This window comes from Oncorhynchus mykiss, chromosome 15 (assembly GCF_013265735.2).
Source record: "Oncorhynchus mykiss isolate Arlee chromosome 15, USDA_OmykA_1.1, whole genome shotgun sequence".
Lineage (NCBI taxonomy): Eukaryota > Metazoa > Chordata > Actinopteri > Salmoniformes > Salmonidae > Oncorhynchus > Oncorhynchus mykiss.
The window spans coordinates 18,146,118-18,166,553 of NC_048579.1; the positions used below are offsets into that span (position 1 = coordinate 18,146,118).

At 44.8% G+C, this 20,436-nt stretch overlaps 1 protein-coding gene across 1 annotated transcript in view; it reads left to right on the top strand.

Moving 5' to 3' along the window:
* Positions 1 to 20,436, top strand: part of dnah5l (dynein, axonemal, heavy chain 5 like) — a 69,675-nt gene that overhangs the window by 44,431 nt on the left and 4,808 nt on the right. The window contains exons 57-72 of the mRNA XM_036943917.1: positions 235 to 899; positions 3,070 to 3,350; positions 3,668 to 3,883; positions 9,023 to 9,190; positions 10,484 to 10,702; positions 10,791 to 10,967; positions 11,167 to 11,361; positions 11,551 to 11,706; positions 12,031 to 12,213; positions 12,458 to 12,628; positions 12,825 to 13,203; positions 14,168 to 14,439; positions 17,554 to 17,718; positions 17,847 to 18,114; positions 18,238 to 18,359; positions 19,954 to 20,301. Of these exons, the coding sequence (XP_036799812.1) occupies positions 235 to 899; positions 3,070 to 3,350; positions 3,668 to 3,883; positions 9,023 to 9,190; positions 10,484 to 10,702; positions 10,791 to 10,967; positions 11,167 to 11,361; positions 11,551 to 11,706; positions 12,031 to 12,213; positions 12,458 to 12,628; positions 12,825 to 13,203; positions 14,168 to 14,439; positions 17,554 to 17,718; positions 17,847 to 18,114; positions 18,238 to 18,359; positions 19,954 to 20,301 (3,985 nt within the window). The remainder of the gene's footprint in view (positions 1 to 234; positions 900 to 3,069; positions 3,351 to 3,667; positions 3,884 to 9,022; positions 9,191 to 10,483; positions 10,703 to 10,790; positions 10,968 to 11,166; positions 11,362 to 11,550; positions 11,707 to 12,030; positions 12,214 to 12,457; positions 12,629 to 12,824; positions 13,204 to 14,167; positions 14,440 to 17,553; positions 17,719 to 17,846; positions 18,115 to 18,237; positions 18,360 to 19,953; positions 20,302 to 20,436) is intronic.

The window sequence follows — 20,436 nt, forward strand, 5'->3', positions numbered from 1 at the left end:
ATCACATAATTGATCATCACAGATCTAATTCATGGATAATCACAGGTAAATTAATTGATAATCACAGATCTAAATAGATCAGTGGAGCATGCGGTGAACCATGTACCTTTTTGATAGGCTAATGACAGTAGCATAGTAGATTTTAGAAGATTAAATAGTGGATTATCGTTTGATTGAATCTTGTTAACTGGAGTTGGTGTGAAGAAAATTCTGTTTACCTCTTTCATTCGACAGGACGTACAACACCAACAACCTCATGGAGGACCTGAAGTCGTTGTACCGCATCGCCGGACAACAGGGCAAAGGAGTCACCTTCATCTTCACCGACAATGACATCAAGGAGGAGTCCTTCCTGGAGTACATGAACAATGTGCTGGCCTCGGGCGAAGTCTCCAACCTGTTCGCCCGTGACGAAGTCGATGAAATCACCCAGGACCTCATCCCAGCCATGAAACGCGAGCACCCTCGCCACCCACCTACCGCCGAAAACCTCTACGACTACTTCCTGTCGCGTGTGAGGAGCAACCTGCACGTGGTGTTGTGCTTCTCGCCGGTGGGTGAGAAGTTCCGAACAAGAGCCCTCAAGTTCCCAGGTCTGATATCGGGCTGTACTATTGACTGGTTCCAGCGTTGGCCACGGGACGCACTAGTGGCAGTGGCACATCACTTTCTGTCCCAGTATACGTTCCAATGCTCTGAGGAAGTTAAGCAGAGTGTAGTCCACACCATGGGGACCTTTCAGGACCTGGTGGCCGAGAAGTGCACAGAGTACTTTGAACGGTTCCGCCGCCAGACCTACGTCACTCCCAGGTCCTACCTGTCCTTCATCGACGGCTATAAGATCATCTACTCAGAGAAGATCGCTCAAGTGGGCATGCTTGCTGAGCGCATGAAAACAGGTAAGGTAAAACTATTCAAAAACAAATATATGTGTTATGTTTTATTGTCACATACACCGGATAGGTGCAGGGAAATGTGTTGCTTTACAGGGTCATCCATAGTACTACGGCACCACTGGAGCAAAGCTGGAGACATTGTAACAAGTGCATTGTTACCCTTTTTGCACTGACAGACAGTATTAATTTATTATAAGTGAATGGCTATAACGTCTTGTTTATCGCCATTAATCAAATCAAATTTCAAATCAAATGTATTTATATAGCCCTTATTACATCAGCTGATATATCAAAGTGCTGTACAGAAACCCAGCCTAAAACCCCAAACAGCAAGCAATGCAGGTGTAGAGGCACGGTGGCTAGGAAAAACTCCCTAGAAAGGCCATAACCTAGGGAGAAACCTAGAGAGGAACCAGGCTATGAGGGGTGGCCAGTCCTCTTCTGGCTGTGCCGGGTGGAGATTATAACAGAACATGGCCAAGATGTTCAAATGTTCATAAATGACCAGCATGGTCAAATAATAGTAATCGCAGTGAACAGGTCAGGGTTCCATAGCCGCAGGCAGAACAGTTGAAACTGGAGCAGCAGCATGACCAGGTTGACTGGGGACAACAAGGAGTCATCATACAAGGTAGTCCTGAGGCATGGTCTTAGGGTTCAGGTCCTCTGAGAGACAGAGAGAAAGAAAGAAAGAAAGATAGAAAGAAAGAAAGAAAGAAAGAAAGAAAGAAAGAAAGAAAGAAAGAAAGAAAGAAAGAAAGAAAGAGAGAGAGAGAATTAATGAGAGCATACTTAAATTCACACAGGACACCGGATAAGACAGGATAAATACTCCAGATATAACAGACTGACCCTAGCCCCCTGACACATAAACTACTGCAGCATAAATACTGGAGGCTGAGACAGGAAGGGTCAGGAGACACTGTGGCCCCATCCGATGATACCCCCGGACAGGACCAAACAGGCAGGATATAACCCCATCCACTTTGCCAAAGCACAGCCCCCAAACCACGAGAGGGATATCTTCAACCACCAACTTACCATCCTGAGACAAGGCCGAGTATAGCCCACAAAGATCTCCGCCACGGCACAACCCAAGGGAGGGCACCAACCCAGACAGGAAGACCACGTCAGTGACTCAACCCACTCATGTGACGCACCCCTCCTAGGGACGGCATGGAAGAGCACCAGTAAGCAGTGACTCAGCCCCTGTAATAGGGTTAGAGGCAGAGAATCCCAGTGGAGAGAGGGGAACCGGCCAGACAGAGACAGCAAGGGCGGTTCGTTGCTCCAGTGCCTTTCCGTTCACCTTCACACTCCTGGGCCAGACTACACTCAATCATAGGACCTACTGAAGAGATGAGTCTTCAATGAAGACTTAAAGGTTGAGACCGAGTCTGTGTCTCTCATATGGGTAGGCAGACCATTCCATAAAAATGGATCTCTATAGGAGAAAGCCCTGCCTCCAGCTGTTTGCTTAGAAATTCTAGGGACAATTAGGAGGCCTGCGTCTTGTGACCGTAGCGTACGTGTAGGTATGTACGGCAGGACCAAATCGGAAAGATAGGTAGGAGCAAGCCATTGTAATGCTTTGTAGGTTAGCAGTAATAGTCAACAGGATTCTAGCAGCCGTATTTAACACTGACTGAAGTTTATTTAGTGCTTTATCCGGGTAGCCGGAAAGTAGAGCATTGCATTCGTCTAACCTAGAAGTAACAAAAGCATGGATTAATTTTTCTGCATCATTTTTGGACAGAAAAGAGAGATCAGGGTCCAGAGTAATACCGAGGTCCTTCACAGTTATATTTGAGACGACTGTACAACATCAACATCAAGATTAATTGTCAGATTCAACAGAAGATCTCTTTGTTTCTTGGTACCTAGAACAAGCATCTCTGTTTTGTCCGAGTTTAAAAGTAGAAAGTTTGCAGCCATCCACTTCCTTATTTCTGAAACACAGGCTTCCAGCGAGGGCAATTTTGGGGCTTCACCAAGTTTCATTGAAATGTACAGCTGTGTGTCATCCAGATAGCAATGAAAATTAACATTATGTTTTCGAATGACATCCCCAAGAGGCAAATGTAGTGAAAACAATTGTGGTCCTAAAACGGAACCTTGAGGAACACCGATTAAAGCTATTTTTCACCACCTGACACAATCTCACTCTCCCCAGGCCTGGCCAAGCTGATGGAGGCAGAGCAGTCTGTGAGCCAGCTGTCCAAGGAGCTGGCTGTTAAGGAACAGGAGCTGGAGGTGGCCTCCAAGAAGGCTGATGGCGTCTTGCAGGAGGTAACAGCCAAGGCCCAGGCGGCCGAGAAGGTCAAGATGCAGGTTCAGAAAGTGAAGGACAAGGCTCAGGCCATCGTGGACGAGATTGAAGCCGATAAGAAAGTGGCCGAGAGGAAGCTAGAGGCAGCCAAGCCTGCATTAGCAGCCGCGGAGACCGCATTGCAGGTGAGAATAGGATTTGTTACATTGTTGAGTTTGCTTTTTCTGTCCATCGTATCAGTCGAAGTACAGTAGTGATCCAGCACCATTAGTACAGTAATGATCTCGCACCATTAGTACAGTAGTGATCCCGCACCATTAGTACAGTAATGATTCTGCACCATTAGTACAGTAGTGATCCCTCACCATTTGTACAGTATAAATCCCGCATCATTATGTGGCCACCAACCCCAAGCTTATTGAGTGTTTCAAAAAGTTACTAAAATGAAAGCCATTTGAAAAGGGAAATCAGAATTATTTTTTCAGTGTCCTGTTTTCCCCAGACCATCAAGCCTGCGGATATCGCCACAGTGAGGAAACTGGGCAAGCCCCCACACCTGATCATGCGCATCATGGACGCCGTGCTGCTGCTGTTCCAGCGCAGGGTGGACCCTGTCACCCAGGACCCAGAGAGACCCTGCCCCCGGCCCTCGTGGAGCGAGGCCCTCAAACTAATGCAGCAGTCTGGCTTCGTCAGCATGCTGGTCAACTTTAGTAAGGTAAGCCATATTAATGGGTGAAGAGGTTCCAAGATGTATGGGCATATTTAATCCGTCTTAAATGATCAAATTCACCTTGTCCAAGTGCATTCTCGAGTGGTTATAAGTCTTAAGACACATAGACTTACACCAGTGGTCACCAACCTCAAGATCACTTTCGCAGTCACAAAGCAGCTGAGATCTACAGCTCATATGTTTTTTAACATTAGCCTCACACAAACAGTTTTGTAGGAATGAGGTTTGGACCGTAGGCCTAATACATTATCACAGCATATTGGCTATATGATTGTCCTGCCAATATTGTTAATCGGACCATATTATATTTCAAAACTCGAGGTTTGATAACAAAATAGATCAGTTGGTTTAGCACTGTTGAGGCAATGAATTTAAATCATTTGCTTTTTTATTTTACTGGACTGATGGTAACGACATCTGATGGTCAACAAGGTAAAATCAAAACATAATTATCTTCAGGTCAAAAAGTCAGAGCTCTAGAAAGATTCCAAAGTTTCCGACTTGGAATTCAGTTGGATGACCGTTCAAAACTATTTTTCCCAACCGTCTCTCACGGTCCCTGCTCTCTCCTTCCTTTCCTCCGGTGAGACTGACCTGAGAGAGGGGACACCGTCTTCCACCTGATTGCCAAACTTGAGTTGCACCGCATCTGCTTCATGCACAAATTCATGTTGTTCCTATGACCAGAGAAAGTTAAATATTCCTTCATATTAAAATCGACACCATGATACTTGGCTACTCATTCATTGCAGCTGCAGCCCGAGCGGAAGTACGGAGAAGCACGTTTTGTAATAGTGTTTAATAAAAACAGTGACAGTGCTGAATATCAACTTAAACATGAACTCACTCATACAAACACCAGCTCTTTTCTGTATTAATTGACTGTCTCTCTGTGGTCATGGTTTTAAAAGTTATTAAATCTTACGTAGGCTAGTAGCCAATTAAACTTGGCTGTGGCCAGTGTCATGAAGCTCTGTAGCCACGGTGATTTGAGCTAACCAATTGGGCAGCGCAGTAGGTTCACTCCATTTAGTCACAGATTTGCCGGTCCGCTGGGTAGGCGGAGTTTGTCTCATGGGAACACTTTGCTTATTCGGTGCGCAGAACTTTTGACTCAAGTGCACCAACTGGGATCAGCTCAACACAATTTTTAAAAAGGAGCGCCAGCCTTTATCGTTTGTTGGCTTTTCTACAGAAATATTTGGTGATCGACTAGGAATGCCTTGAAGATCGACCAGTAGATCGCAATCGACCCGATTGGCAACCACTGACTTACACCAACTATATAGGCTCGATATAAGCAGCCATTTTCCTTTCCATGCAAGGCTTTAACTAGGAATTTTCAGCCATGCGGCACAAGGACAAAATCTTTAACGTCTGCCTTGACCAGTATGGCCAGAGTCATATATACTGTATCTAGAGTATGGAGGATTTTTTGAGCCAGTTTGCTACAGCAGGAAAATAATCCTGCAGCAACAAGAATTGTGAATTTTTATTTGGATTATAATTAATGGACAGTTTTGTAGGGGTCAAAACATTTTTTGGGCAGGGCAAAATCAAGTTTGCAATGTCAAAGCGGAAATGACAAACTTCAGAAGCATTTTTAAACCTCAAACAATACAGGTGATCTTCAAATGAAGATCCGACATCTGAATATGGACTTAGGTATTTGTATTTTGTAACGCTTGTCGTCTGGGGAAGGAGAGGAGGACCAAGGTGCAGCGTGGTAAGTGTTCATATTTTAAATATTTTAATGAACACTGAAAACAAAACAATAAACAACCAACGAACAGTCCTGTAAGGTGCAACACAACACTAAACAGAAAATAACCACCCACCATAGTGTTTCTCCGCCTCCTTAACCACCTCCGTGGCCTCTTAAGAGCGGCGACCTTCGCCGCCGACCTCGGACTGGGGACCCTAGCCACGGGTCCCGAATGGACGGGAGATTCCGGCAGCGCCAGACAGGCGGGAGACTCCGGAAGCTCCGGAGTGAAGGGTGATTCTGGCATCGCCGGCGTGACAGGCGGCTCTGGCAGGTCCTAGCTGACTGACAGCTCTGGCAGCTCCTGGCTGACTGACGGCTCTGGTAGCACCTGGCTGACTGACGGCTCTGGCAGCTCCTGGCTGACTGACGGCTCTGGCAGCTCCTGGCTGACTGGCAGCTCAGGACAGACTGGCGGCTCTGGCAGCTCAGGACAGACGGGAGACTCTGGCAGCTCAGGACAGACGGGAGACTCTGGCAGCTCAGGACAGACGGGAGACTCTGGCAGCGCTGGGCAGGAGGAAGGCTCTGGCAGCGCTGGACAGGCGGGAGCACCTGCAGGGAGAAGACGGAGAGACAGCCTGGTGCAGGGGGCTGCCACCGGAGGGCTGTTGCGTGGAGGTGGCACCGGATAGACCGGACCGTGAAGGCGCACTGGAGCTCTTGAGCACCGAGCCTGCCCAACCTTACCTGGTTGAATGCTCCCCGTAGTCAGGCCAGTGCGACAAGGTGGAATAGCCCGCACTGGGCTGTGCTGGCGAACCGGGGACACCATGCGTAAGGCTGGTGCCATGTACACCGGCCCGAGGAGACGCACTGGAGACCAGATGCGCTGAGCCGGCTCGATGCCCACTCTAGCCCGGCCGATACGAGGCACTGAAATGTACCGCACCGGTCTATGCACACTCACCGGGGACACCGTGCACCTCACGGAATAACACGGTGCCTGCCCGGTCCCTCTCGCTCTCCGGTAAAGCACTGGGAGTTGGCTAAGGTCTCCTACCTGACTTAGCCACACTCCCCGTGTGCCCCCCCCAATACATTTTTGGGGCTGCCTCTCGGGCTTCCAACCTCGCTGCCACCGCCTCTCAGATTTCGCTGCCTCCAGCTCAGCCTTGGGGCGGTGATATTCTCCACCCTGTGCCCATGATCCCTTGCCGTCCAGAATCTCCTCCCATGTCCAGGAGTCCTGCGATTCCGGCCGCTGCTGCTGCTGCCCGTTACCACGCTGCTTGGTCCTTTCTTGGTGGGTGGTTCTGTAACGGCTGTCGTGGGAAGGAGGTGAGGACCCAAGCCGCAAAACCTGAACCTATAGGGGAGGGTCTGGGTGGGTGTCTGTCCGCGGTGGCGGCTCTGGCGCGGGACGTGGACCCCACTCCACCCACAAAACACAATGGAAAACAGGTTACCTAAATATGGTTCTCAATCAGGGACAACGATTGACAGCTGCGTCTGATTGAGAACCATACCAGGCCAAAAACAGAAATAGAAAATCATAGACAAACTAACATAGACAACCCACCCAACTCACGCCCTGACCATACTAAAACAAAAGACAAAACAAAGGAACTAAGGCCAGAACGTGACATATTTATTATGAATCCCCATTAGCTGCTACCAAGGCAGCAGCTACTCTTCCTTGGGTCCAGCAAAACTAAGGCGTTTTATACAATTTTAAAAACATTACATTACATTCACAGACTGTGTGCCCTCAGGCCCCTACTCCACCACTACCACATATATACAGTACAAAATCCATGTGTACATGTGTGTCCTGTTCTGAACTAATTGCAATTTTCTTTTTTGTGGCACCTGGCCACACGACTAACAGTAGTCCAAGTCTGACAAAACTAGGGCCTGTGGGACCTGCCCTGTTGACACTGCTGATAAGAAAGTAGAGCATCGCCTTATCAGGGACATACTTCTCCCCATCTTAGCTACTGTTGTATCAATATGTTTTGATCATGACAGTTTACAATCCAGGGTAACTCCAAGCAGTTTAGTCACCTCAACTTGCTCAATTCCACATTATTTATTACAAGGTTTAGTTGAGTTTTAGAGTTTAGTGAATGATTTGTCCCAAATACAAAGCTTTTAGTTTTAAAAACATTTAGAACTAACGTATTCCTTGCCACCCACTCTGAAACTAACTGCAACTCTTTGTTACGTGTTGCAGTCATTTCAGTTGATGTTGTAGCTGACATGTATAGTGTTGAGTCATCCGCATACATAGACACTCTGGCTTTCCTCAAAGCCAGTGGAAATTCATTAGTAAAAAGTGAAAGAAGTAAAGGGCCTACACAGATGCCTTGGGGAATTTCTGATTCTACCTGGATTATGTTGGATAGGCTTCCATTAAAGAACACCCTCTTTGTTCTGTTACACAGGTAACTCTTTATCCACAGTATAGCAGGGGGTGTAAAGCCAAAACACATAAGTTTTGCCAGCAGCAGACTATGATTGATAATGTCAAAGGCCAGACTGAAGTCTAACAAAACATCCCCCACAATCTTTTTATTATCAATTTCTGAGTGGGCAGCTTGATAAAAGCTGTCCGTCTGAGACGTGTTAACCCTATGGAGACTCTGTCTAAAATGTCTCACCTACAGTATAGTTAACAGGTTTCAAAGTAAAGCCCCTTCTCAGATCATCACTAGCCTAGGTTATAAATACAACTCTGTCATTCACTGTCTATCAGTATTTGTGGCTTCAATACAGCACTTTCATTCACTGTCTATAGCAGCTCTAGAGGTTTTTTTCCCCCAACTGTCTACACTCATCTGACTGACACACACACACACACACACACACACACACACACACACACACACACACACACACACACTCACTTACTTAGGAGGGGATTAGGAAAGCTGTCCAGGCAGTGAAATATGGACGCCAGGGGATAGCCCCCGCATAGTGACTGTGTGGCAGTGTGAAATAGAAACAGAGGTGCCAGTGAAGTCAAGGAACCTGATATCACAGCCCTTTGTCCCATAAATACTCAGACAAACATGGTGTTTTTGGAGTTGTGAAACAGCATGCCGTCTGAAATGACTGACTGACCTTCTTCTGTCCAATCTGTCATGAGCCTTTTAATAGATGTTTATCAAATGAACTAATTGGCCAGATAGCCCACTTACCTGGTGCCCCTGATTTAAAAGAGCGACTGAACATCAGAATTACAGTTTTCCAGTCTTCCTTCCCTGAAGTTGAATATCCCTGTAATAGAACATGTAATTACATGTAATTACAACATAACGGATGTCAGATTACAGTTTTCTGTACTTTCCATTACGACTTATGCCCCCACATCACTTCCAATGAATTTGTTTCCTCTTGCACTCTCACGTCACCAGGATTCTATCACTGAGGAGGTAGTGGAGCTGTTGGCACCATACCTGGACATGGAGGACTACAACCTGGAGGCAGCCAAGAGGATCTGTGGTAACGTGGCTGGCCTCTGCTCCTGGACTGAAGCTATGAAGGACTTCTTTTCCATTAACAAAGAGGTCCTCCCATTGAAGGTACACTACTCAACAACCATGGACCCTTCTTTGAAGGGAATATACTGTATACTTATGTACCAAAAGTAGGTTGAGAAAGATTTGACCCAGGTCTTTAACATTGTGTTGGCCCACTGACCCAAAGCCTAGGCATTAGTTCAGGGAGTTAACACAATTATGTACACTACCGTTCAGAAGTTTGGGGTCAACTAGAAATGTCCTTGTTTTTGAAAGAAAAGCAACAAAAAATTGTCAATTTTTTATTTTACCTTTATTTAACTAGGCAAGTCAGTTAAGAACAAATTCTTATTTTCAATGACGGCCTAGGAACAGTGGGTTAACTGCCTGTTCAGGGGCAGGACGACAGATTTGTACCTTGTCAGCTTTGGGATTTGAACTTGCAACCTTCTGGTTACTAGTCCACTTTAACCACTAGGCTACCCTGCCACCCCATTAAAATAACATCAAATTGATCAGAAATACAGTGTAGAAATGTTAAAACGGCAGATAAAAAAAAAAAAATGAATATCTACATAGGCGTACAGTTGTGCACCGGGGCCTCCCACTCCTCTTTATATTCTGGTTAGAGACAGTTTGCGCTGTTCTGTGAAGGGAGTAGTACACAGCATTGAACGAGATCTTCAGTTTCTAGGCAATTTCTCACAAGGAATAGCCTTCATTTCTCAGAACAAGAATAGACCGACGAGTTTCAGAAGAAAGATCTTTGTTTCTGGCCGTTTTGAGTCTGTGATCGAACCCACAAATGCTGATGCTCCAGATACTCAATTAGTCTAAAGCAGTTTTACTGCTTCTTTAATCAGAACAACAGTTTTCAGCTGTGCTAACATTTTTGCAAAATGTTTTTCTAATGATCAATTAGCCTTTTAAAATGATAAACTTGGATTAGCTAACACAACGTGACATTGAAACACAGGAGTGATGGTTGCTGATAATGGGCCTCTGTACGCCTATGTAGATATTCCATTAAAAATCAGCTGTTTCCAGCAACAATAGTCATTTACGACATTAACAATTATTTATTTACTGTATTTCTGATCAATTTGATGTTATTTGTATGGGGGAAAAATGTGCTTTTCTTTCGAAAACAAGGACATTTCTAAGTGACCTCACATTACACCTCACCCCCCCTTGACTGGCTGGGTAAAAACCCAGGTCTTCTGCACACTACTGTGCAAGTCTGTGTTAGCCCACTGAGTTACATACAGCCTAGTCATTAGCTCAGGGAGCTAACGCAAGTCCTCAGTTCTCAAACAAGGTTACTCACCAAACCAATTATTTTAAATATGTCCCCAGGCCAACCTGACCCTGCAGGAGGCCCGACTTGGTGTGGCCCAGGGGGAGTTGTCCCGGGCCCAGGAGCAGCTAGACGCTAAGCAGCGGGAGCTGGATGAAGTGCAGGCGCTCTATGACGCCGCCATGAGGGAGAAGCAGACCCTAATGGACGACGCCACGGTCTGCCGACGCAAGATGGCCAACGCCACCGCACTAATCGACGGGCTTGGTGGTGAGAAGGTGAGGAGCTTTAGCCAACTCCTCAAACTGTCATGCCATATTGTTGTTGACATCTCCATTCGTCTATCTTGTTGTGTTTGTCTGTCAGATCCGCTGGACCGAGAGCAGTGCCCTGTTCCAGACTCAGATCAGACACCTGGTTGGAGACGTGTTGCTGGCTACTGGCTTCCTGTCCTACGCTGGTCCCTTTAACCAGGAATACCGCAACCTACTGCTGCAGCTCTGGAGAAAGGAGATGAGCAGCCACCACATCCCCTACAGTGAAGTAAGACTCAGCTACACTCTTCACTGTTCTTGTCCCATTTGTCCATATAGATACAAGGTCTTAACTTTGTAACAATGATGTTAGTACATAGTCACTACATTTGATATTATCATTAGACAAAATTGTCACATTGAGCTGATTAGTTGTGCTGTTTGAGACCATACTGGAATTGACCTTGAATGGACCATAACTGCTGTAGGAGCTGAATGTGATCAGTATGCTGGTGGACAATGCCACTGTGGGGGAGTGGAACCTTCAGGGCCTACCCAATGACGACCTGTCCATCCAGAATGGCATTATCGTCACCAAGGCCTCACGCTACCCCCTCCTCATCGACCCACAAGGCCAGGGAAAGATCTGGATCAAGAACCGTGAGAAGGATAGGGAGCTAGAGGTAACGAGGGCAGAGTAGCTACAGTTATCTCACCCATAAAAAGTAAATCTGTATGAGATAAATGTCTGGAGAAACACATTTCTTTAATCCAAATTAACTTGACCCTACCTGTTTTGTATAAAACAATAAAAAATAAACCATGAAGTGAACATAGGTTTTTATTACCATCTCTGTTACTGACTGTTTCAGGTGACATGTTTGAACCACAAGTACTTCCGCTCCCACTTGGAGGACAGCATGTCTCTGGGCCGCCCCCTACTGATCGAGGACGTAGGAGAGGAGCTAGACCCTGCCCTGGACAACATTCTGGAGAAGAACTTCATCAAGTCTGGCTCCACGTATAAAGTAATATATTGCTTTTTGTATTCAATGTAGATGTATGGGGTTTGTGCTGTCTTGGAGTTAAACGTCTTCGAGTCATGTTTGTGCTTGCACAGCTGATAGTTTGCAAATACTATTTGATAGATAATTATAATAGTGCCTGGAAAACCGTAATTTTTGCTCTAGTTTCGACCCCCTTTTGTTTTATTAAGCTCTATGGGGGATATGAACTTAATCGTTTTTAATATTGGCAACAAGATGCCTGTGCTATGACAACAAGCCTCAGGCTCTCTGTTGCCATTTCATAGAGTATCTCTTCCAGCCCTCTGTTGCCTGTCCTGTCCCCAGGTGAAGGTAGGAGACAAAGAGGTGGATGTGATGAAGGAGTTCACCCTCTATATCACCACTAAGCTGGCTAACCCGGCCTACACCCCTGAGATCAGTGCTAAGACTGCTGTGGTGGACTTCACTGTCACTCTCAAAGGCCTGGAGGACCAGCTGCTTGGCCGGGTCATCCAAATAGAGAAACAGGTACAGGGATCCCATTTATGCAGTATACCTATAGAGTGCATAACTGGGGATGCCATTCATATTGTTTGGGTAAAGCTAGTCAAATACAGCTGTCAGTCACACAGAGTTTATACAGAGTTTCAAGAAATACAAGTACCTCCTTGCTCTTACAAGACATGCTTATTTCTCTCTGTCTGTGTCTCTCTCTCTCTCTCTCTCTCTCTCTCTCTCTCTCTCTCTCTCTCTCTCTCTCTCTCTCTCTCAGGAGCTGGAGTCGGAGCGTGTGAAGCTCTTAGAAGAAGTGACTTCTAACAAGAGGAAGATGCAGGAGCTGGAGGATAACCTCCTGTACAGACTGACCAGCACTGAGGGCTCTCTGGTGGAGGACGAGTCCCTTATAGAGGTCCTGAGAGTCACCAAGACCACAGCAGAGGAGGTATCTGTGTGTTTGGACTGGGTGCATGATTTCTTTCCAATGATGATGTATGAAAGAGATTAATGCATGCAAGAGCATCATTTTTTAAATACATTTTTAGACATACCTATATGTATTTCCCCTATATATATTGATTTAAATGTTCTCAGATTTGTGACACAGTAGTCCAACATTGTACTTGAAATGTTCCCAACAGGTGAGTGAGAAGCTGAAGGTGGCAGCCGATACGGAGGTGAAGATCAATCTGGCCAGGGAGGAGTACCGTCCGGTGGCCACACGGGGCAGCATCCTCTACTTCCTCATAGTGGAGATGAGCCTGGTCAACATCATGTACCAGACCTCCCTCCGCCAGTTCCTGGGCATCTTCGACTCGTCCATGGAGAAATCCACTAAGTCCCAAATCACCTCTAAAAGGATCCTCAGCATCATTGAGTTTCTGACCTACCAGGCGTTTCGATATACAGCTAGAGGCCTGTATGAGGATCACAAGTTCCTCTTCACCCTCCTGCTGGCCCTGAAGGTCGACCTGCAGGCCAGGAACATCTCCCACAGCGACTTTCAAACCTTCATCAAAGGTTTGGCCAGTTACATTCATATTTTCCATTGTAACTTTCAGACCTTTATCACATTAACATTGGATTGTTTCAGTACCTCCTGATTTGTTATGAATGTGGCTGATGTTTTGATTAGGTTATGATAAGACTGAACACATGACCTGGCCAGGATAAACTGTGAGGCCTAACTGTAGCCTAGAGCCTATATTTTCCTGGTCACCTATCTGCGATTTAAAAAAAGACCATTTCAACGTAACCCTTCAATTAATATCAGTCATTACCAATCACACATACCTATATCAATGTGTCTTTTCACAACGAAAAGAGTGACACCCATCACTTTGCTCTTATCACCCATGTAGGGTATCTCATAGTGTGTCTCACATGGCCCACCCACAAGGGGGGTAACTGAATACCCCAGCCCTAGTTCAGCTTACATCACACTGCTGACTGTATGCATCCAGATCTATTTTAGCCCCCTGAATTCCCCCTCTCACACACCAATGGTATTAGGACCTTCTTTGACTGCTATAATGTACATCAAGCTATGTATTTGGAAGAACTCTTTGTTTTCTCTTATTGTATTTGCATACAGTTCCTCTTAGGTCCAATATTGACTCGTTTTCAACCTTTACAGTAAAGAGAACTGTTATCTGTCAAGCATCCATCTTAAAATGAAGCCAGTATTCCCTAAGCAAACCCTCTGAGTTTAATGCTCTTCTTAACCCTCAACCCCACTTAGATTTGTGTAAATTGAGATGTGAGATTTGTTACAAATTGGCAGTGCGTCATCATATGGGAAGCTTAATAATTCTCACTTTCTCTCTCTTACATTTGTTGCCGTTATTCAATTCAATCATTATTGAACCATGAGTAGTAAGGATATTAACTGTGCACCATGCATTACAGAAGATCCTACACATATTTAGAACTTGAAATTATTGTGTAGTTATACACATATGGAATATATCTCCTTCTCTCCTAGGAGGTGCAGCCCTGGACCTGAACTCTGTGGAGCCCAAGCCGCGGCGCTGGATCCTGGACATAACGTGGCTGAACCTGGTTCAGCTGTCCAGCGTGCACCCCTTCACCCAGCTGCTGACCCAGGTCACCCACAACGACCGCTCCTGGAGGGCCTGGTTCGACGAGCCTGCCCCCGAGGAGGCCCCGGTGCCTGACGGATACGACAGCATGCTGGACACATTCAGGAAGTTATTGTTGATCAGGAGCTGGTGCCCCGACCGGACCATTGCGCAGGTGGGTGGGCCTATCTGTTGTTATTTAGACCTCACGTACGAATTGGGTCAGTGTCTGCTCAGTCAACATTTCCTGTGCTATTAGCAACAATATATTTTTGTTTCAACAGAAAAAATGCACATCAGTGTATTTTCAAGATACTAGTTTGTATTTACCCCTTGAAAAAAAATGTAATTTCCCACATACAGCAAAAGCTTTTGACCCAGAACAACCCAAACGTTATGAATCTTTCCTCGAGTCTGGATGGTACCTTTAATATTTTTATGCAGGCACAGTGCTCTAGAAATAAAGGTGGCAGGTAGCCTAGCAGTGAATAGCTTTGAGCCAGTGACAGAAAGGTCGCTGGTTCAAATCCCAGAGCCGACTCTGTGAAAAATCTGTCTGTTCCCTTGAGCAAGGCACTTCATCCTAATTGCTTCTGTAAGTCGCTCTGGATAGGAGCATCTGCTAAAAGACTCAAATAAATGTGCTGCCCTCAAACTTGTCATACCATTCAAGACTAAATTACCTTTTTTCAAATCTAAATTAAGACTTGCTGAGTGATGTAATTTGACAAGTTCATTTACTTAGTAACCGTGGAAACTCTGGGGAAGACGGTGAGAGAGAGAGAAAGGCACAGGTGTACTGTAATCATTTACAAATGCGCACGTTACAGACAAGCGTCTCCCCTTTCAGTTCTGACTTGTGAGGGAACTATAAAAAGCCTCTCTGAAATGAGCGAACAGCTGACAGTCCGCATAGCCAGCAATTACCCATTCAAATCCACCATCTCTCCTTCTCGACCAAACCATTGCCAAGTTACACAAACCAGACTGTGTAGGGTGGGTCCAAATCCTTCAAACACTGAGTAAATGTTATGTTTGTCTGAAGAAACAAGACAAAGAACTGTTGATGGTACGATGCCTAGTTTTACATCAGTTAACCAAAGTGAATACATTTTATCCTAATTTAATATCAGCGAAATATAATGGCTTTGAAAATATTTCAACAAGTTCCAAATTAATTTGGCACTAAGTATGCAGGAACTCTATTAAAATAGGCATAGAAGTAGGGTGTGTGGTACTTTCCCACTTTTGGACAGCCGGAGGAGCTAAGGCACTGAATTCCCTTGTCAAATCTGATCTGAGGTCTCCACTTTAGAAACGCTACCCACATGTACGTACTAAGGGGAGGCAGCTATTACATTTTGACACGCATGACAGGTGGAAACTGAGTTTGAGGCCCTTTGCCAAATATCTACTAAGCTAGGACCAGTGGTGTAAAGTACTTAAATAAAAATACTTTCAAGTACTACTTAAGTAGGTTTTTTGGGGATTTGTACTTTACTTTACTATTTTTTATTTTGGACAACTTTTGCTTCTGTCACTCCCTGACCTTAGAGATCCTTATTATTCTCTATGAATCGGGTGGGAAATTCTATTTTTTTTGTTTCTTTTATTTTTTGGCCAAGTGTGGTTCCCAGTCAGAGGCAGCTGTCTATCGTTGTCTCTGATTGGGAATCATACTTAGGCAGCCTGTTTTCCACCTGAGTTTGTGCGATCTTGTTTTCTGTTTAGTTACTGTTGCCTGACAGAACTGTGCGTGTTCGATTTTGTTATTTTGTTTGAGTGTTTTTTTAATTAAAATCATGAACACTTTCCACACTGCGCTTTGGTCTACTCTTTCTACCACCAACGAGAGCCGTTACAGCTTCACTACATTCCTAAAGAAAATAATGCACTATATACTCCATACATTTTCCCTGACACCTAAAAGTACTCCTTACATTTTGAATGCTTAGCAGGACAGGAAAATTGTCCAATTCCAGCACTTATCAAGAGAACATTCCTGTTCATCTACTGCCTCTGATCTGGTGGACTCACTAAAGTGTTGGAATGTGCCCCTGGCTATCTGTAATTTAGAAAACAAGAAAATGATGCAATCTGGTTTGCTTAATATAAGGATTTTGAAATGATTCATACTTTTATATACTTATACTTATACTTACTTACGTACATTTTAACAGTTACATTTACCTTTGATACTTAAGTATATTTAAAACCAAATACTTTTAGACTTTTACTTAAGTAGTATTTTACTGTGTGACTTTCACTTTAACTTGAGTCATTTTGTATTAACATATCTTTACTTTTACTCAAGTATGACAATTTGGTGCTTTTTCCACAACTGGCTGGGACTATTCCGCAAACCTTACAGGGTGATTCCATGCCAGCGTAGCCCCAAAATAGTGTTTGTATCTCAGATTGTTCTGGCAATTCTTACATAGAAACTTCATAGGGCGGAAGGATGTTTGACATGCTTTTTACATTTGTATCACAAACCATTTTTGAGAAAATCATGATGAAAGTGGCCATTTTAGGCCTTTTTAGACCTAAAATGCCCTCTTCAGATACCATATATATGTTTGACCTACGCTGGCGTGGAATCACCCTACATGCTCCTGGAAGTGGAGTGACAGTTGGTAAGACCGTGGCTGCGGTGATAGTAATGGCAAGGTTGTGGGTTGAAGGGATCACATACACTGAACACAAATGTATGAACTCAATGTACTATACATTGTGCTGTAAAGAAACATTTTCCACACTCAAATGAAGACAAACGTTTTCTTCTCCAGACATGTTTCTTCTCCTTTGGGCAGTGTGGTGTTGAATACTACCTGTCTATGTCTCTTCAGCCAACGCATTTCTAATCATCTCTATTAATAGAATGTGACTCACTTTTAAAGGAAGAACCACTGTACAGTACTGCTCTCTATGCTCCTAGGCTGCAGATCCTCTGTGCAACGTGTCAATGATTCTGCTTTACGTTATTGCTATGTGATCCGAATAAAATCATTTCCCCATTGGCCATATAATTATCACCCTGCAATAAAAACTTTTCACAGATAATAATAGGTGGATTCAAAAATGTAGGTTTTTATTTCATAGTTCTCTGTCATCTTTGAACCCAGGTTGATCCACCAAATGTTGCCTCTTCAATAATGACAAAATGAAAACCTCCAATAAAGCCATAGATTTATCCAAAGCTAATGAACCGTGTTGAAAATCCTCAGCGGCAGTGGTATAGCCTGTGTTCCCCACATTAGCTGGTGAATCCCTTTGGTTTTTGTTCCAGGCACGGCATTACATCGCTGAGTCGCTGGGGCCTAAGTACGCCGAGGGGGTCATTCTGGACATGGAGTCTATGTGGGCGGAGAGTGACAAGAGGACTCCCATGGTGTGCTTCCTGTCTATGGGCTCCGACCCGACAGAGAACATAGAGAGGCTTGCAAAAGCAAAGGTAACTTTAGTGGCAAGTTTTTCAGACCTAGATTAAGCCTAGTCCTAGACTAAAAAGCATGGTGCATCTGTTTTCTACTGTATGTATTTGACTGTTTTGCTGATGTTGTGTCCGGCGTGTACCTGTAGGGAGCACCATGCAGACCCATCTCCATGGGGCAGGGCCAGGAAGTGCATGCTCGCAGGTTATTGGCCAACAGCATGGCTGATGGAGGTTGGCTCCTCCTCCAGAATTGTCACCTGGGCCTGGACTTCCTGGACGAGCTGCTGGAGTCGGTCACCAACACCGAAAACATCCACAGTGGTTGTAGGGTGTGGCTGACCACCGAGGTCCACCCCAAGTTCCCCATCAACTTCCTGCAGTCGTCCATCAAGTTCACCAATGAGCCTCCTCAAGGTACATGTAAACCACTTCTTCTGTGTTAATTTTCATAATCTGGATTGATGAACATGGCATATGCAGTATCTTCGTATTATGAATTTGTGTCATACCAGATTTGTGGTCTTATGTTGTGTCCAGGTATGAAAGCAGGGTTGAAAAGGACCTACAACGGTGTGACTCAGGAGATGCTGGAGATTACTAACCTGCCCCAGTGGAGACCTCTGTTATACGCTGTGGCCTTCCTCCACACTACTGTTCAGGTCTGACTGAACAACATCATTTCAAACCTGATTCACCCCCGTATCATACCCCGTATCATAATCCCACATCCCCATATCACACCATCATATTAAATACCCATATCCCCAATGGCTGTTGTTTCTCTAACATTTTCAGCGTTCACATCAATAACAGTCTTTCCATCTACTATAACATGTTTTCCTTCCCTTTTCTCTAGTTATTACTAGTACTCTGCCTCTGTATTTCTCTGGTTCTTGCTAGTACTCTGCCTCTGTATTTCTCTGGTTATTACTAGTACTCTGCCTCTGTATTTCTCTGGTTCTTGCTAGTATTCTGCCTCTGTATTTCTCTGGTTATTACTAGTACTCTGCCTCAGTATTTCTCTGGTTCTTGCTAACACTCTGCCTCTGTATTTCTCTGGTTCTTGCTAACACTCTGCCTCTGTATTTCTCTGGTTCTTGCTAGTGCTCTGCCTCTGTATTTCTCTGGTTATTACTAGTGCTCTGCCTCAGTATTTCTCTGGTTATTACTAGTGCTCTGCCTCAGTCTTTCTCTAGTTATTACTAGTGCTCTGCCTCAGTCTTTCTCTAGTTATTACTAGTGCTCTGCCTCAGTATATCTCTGGTTATTACTAGTACTCTGCCTCTGTATTTCTCTGGTAATTACTAGTACTCTGCCTCTGTATTTCTCTGGTTATTACTAGTACTCTGCCTCTGTATTTCTCTGGTTATTACTAGTACTCTGCCTCTGTAATTCTCTGGTTATTACTAGTACTCTGCCTCTGTATTTCTCTGGTTATTAATTGTAATCTGCCTCTGTATTTCTCTGGTAATTACTAGTACTCTGCCTCTGTATTTCTCTGGTTATTACTAGTACTCTGCCTCTGTATTTCTCTGGTTATTACTAGTACTCTGCCTCTGTATTTCTCTGGTTATTACTAGTACTCTGCCTCTGTATTTCTCTGGTTATTACTAGTACTCTGCCTCTGTATTTCTCTAGTTATTACTAGTACTCTGCCTCTGGTTCTCTGGTTCTTGCTAGTGCTCTGCCTCAGTATTTCTCTGGTTCTTGCTAGTTCTCTGCCTCAGTATTTCACTGGGTCTTGCTAACACTCTGCCTCTGTATTTCTCTGGTTCTTGCTAACACTCTGCCTCTGTATTTCTCTGGTTCTTGCTAGTTCTCTGCCTCTGTATTTCTCTGGTTCTTGCTAGTGCTCTGCCTCAGTATTTCACTGGGTCTTACTAGTGCTCTGCCTCAGTATTTCACTGGGTCTTACTAGTGCTCTGCCTCAGTATTTCACTGGGTCTTACTAGTGCTCTGCCTCTGTATTTCACTGGGTCTTACTAGTGCTTTGCCTCTGTATTTCACTGGGTCTTACTAGTACTCTGCCTCTGTACCTCTCTCTTTCCCCTCTGCAGGACAGGGAACCTTTTGAAAATCAGTAGGTCTACTGTGAAACGCTCACATTCTTTACATTACAATCTATGATTTAACTCTACAGTTATTACTTATAATGATATTTTACCCAGTGAAAATAAATGAATGAATGGATGAACCAGTGATGTCCATCAATCTCTCTATCAATCTCATGTGTGTTGGTTTTTCTCCATCCAGGAGAGGCGTAAGTTTGGCCCCCTGGGCTGGAACATCCCGTACGAGTTCAACCAGGCAGACTTCACCTCCAGCATGCAGTTTGTCCAGAACCACCTGGACGAGTTGGATGTGAAGCGTGGCGTCAACTGGAGCTGCCTGCGCTATATGCTGGGTGAGGTCCAATATGGCGGCCGCGTAACAGACGACCTGGACAAACACCTTCTCAACACCTTCACCCGCGTGTGGTTCAGCGAGAGCACATTCGCCGACAAGTTCTGTTTCTACAAGGGTTATACTATACCCAAAGCCAAGAATGTGCCGGATTACCTGCTCCACATTGAGACCCTGCCACTGGTCGACTCGCCAGAGGTAAGAGGGGGGAGAGATGTTATTGGTGTGACATTAGTGCTACATCATTATTTTCTGCTTGCAGTTAGCAGACGGTTAATGTTAGACAGGTTTTGGTTATTTTTGAATAGGCTACTATCACACTGGAGCAACAAA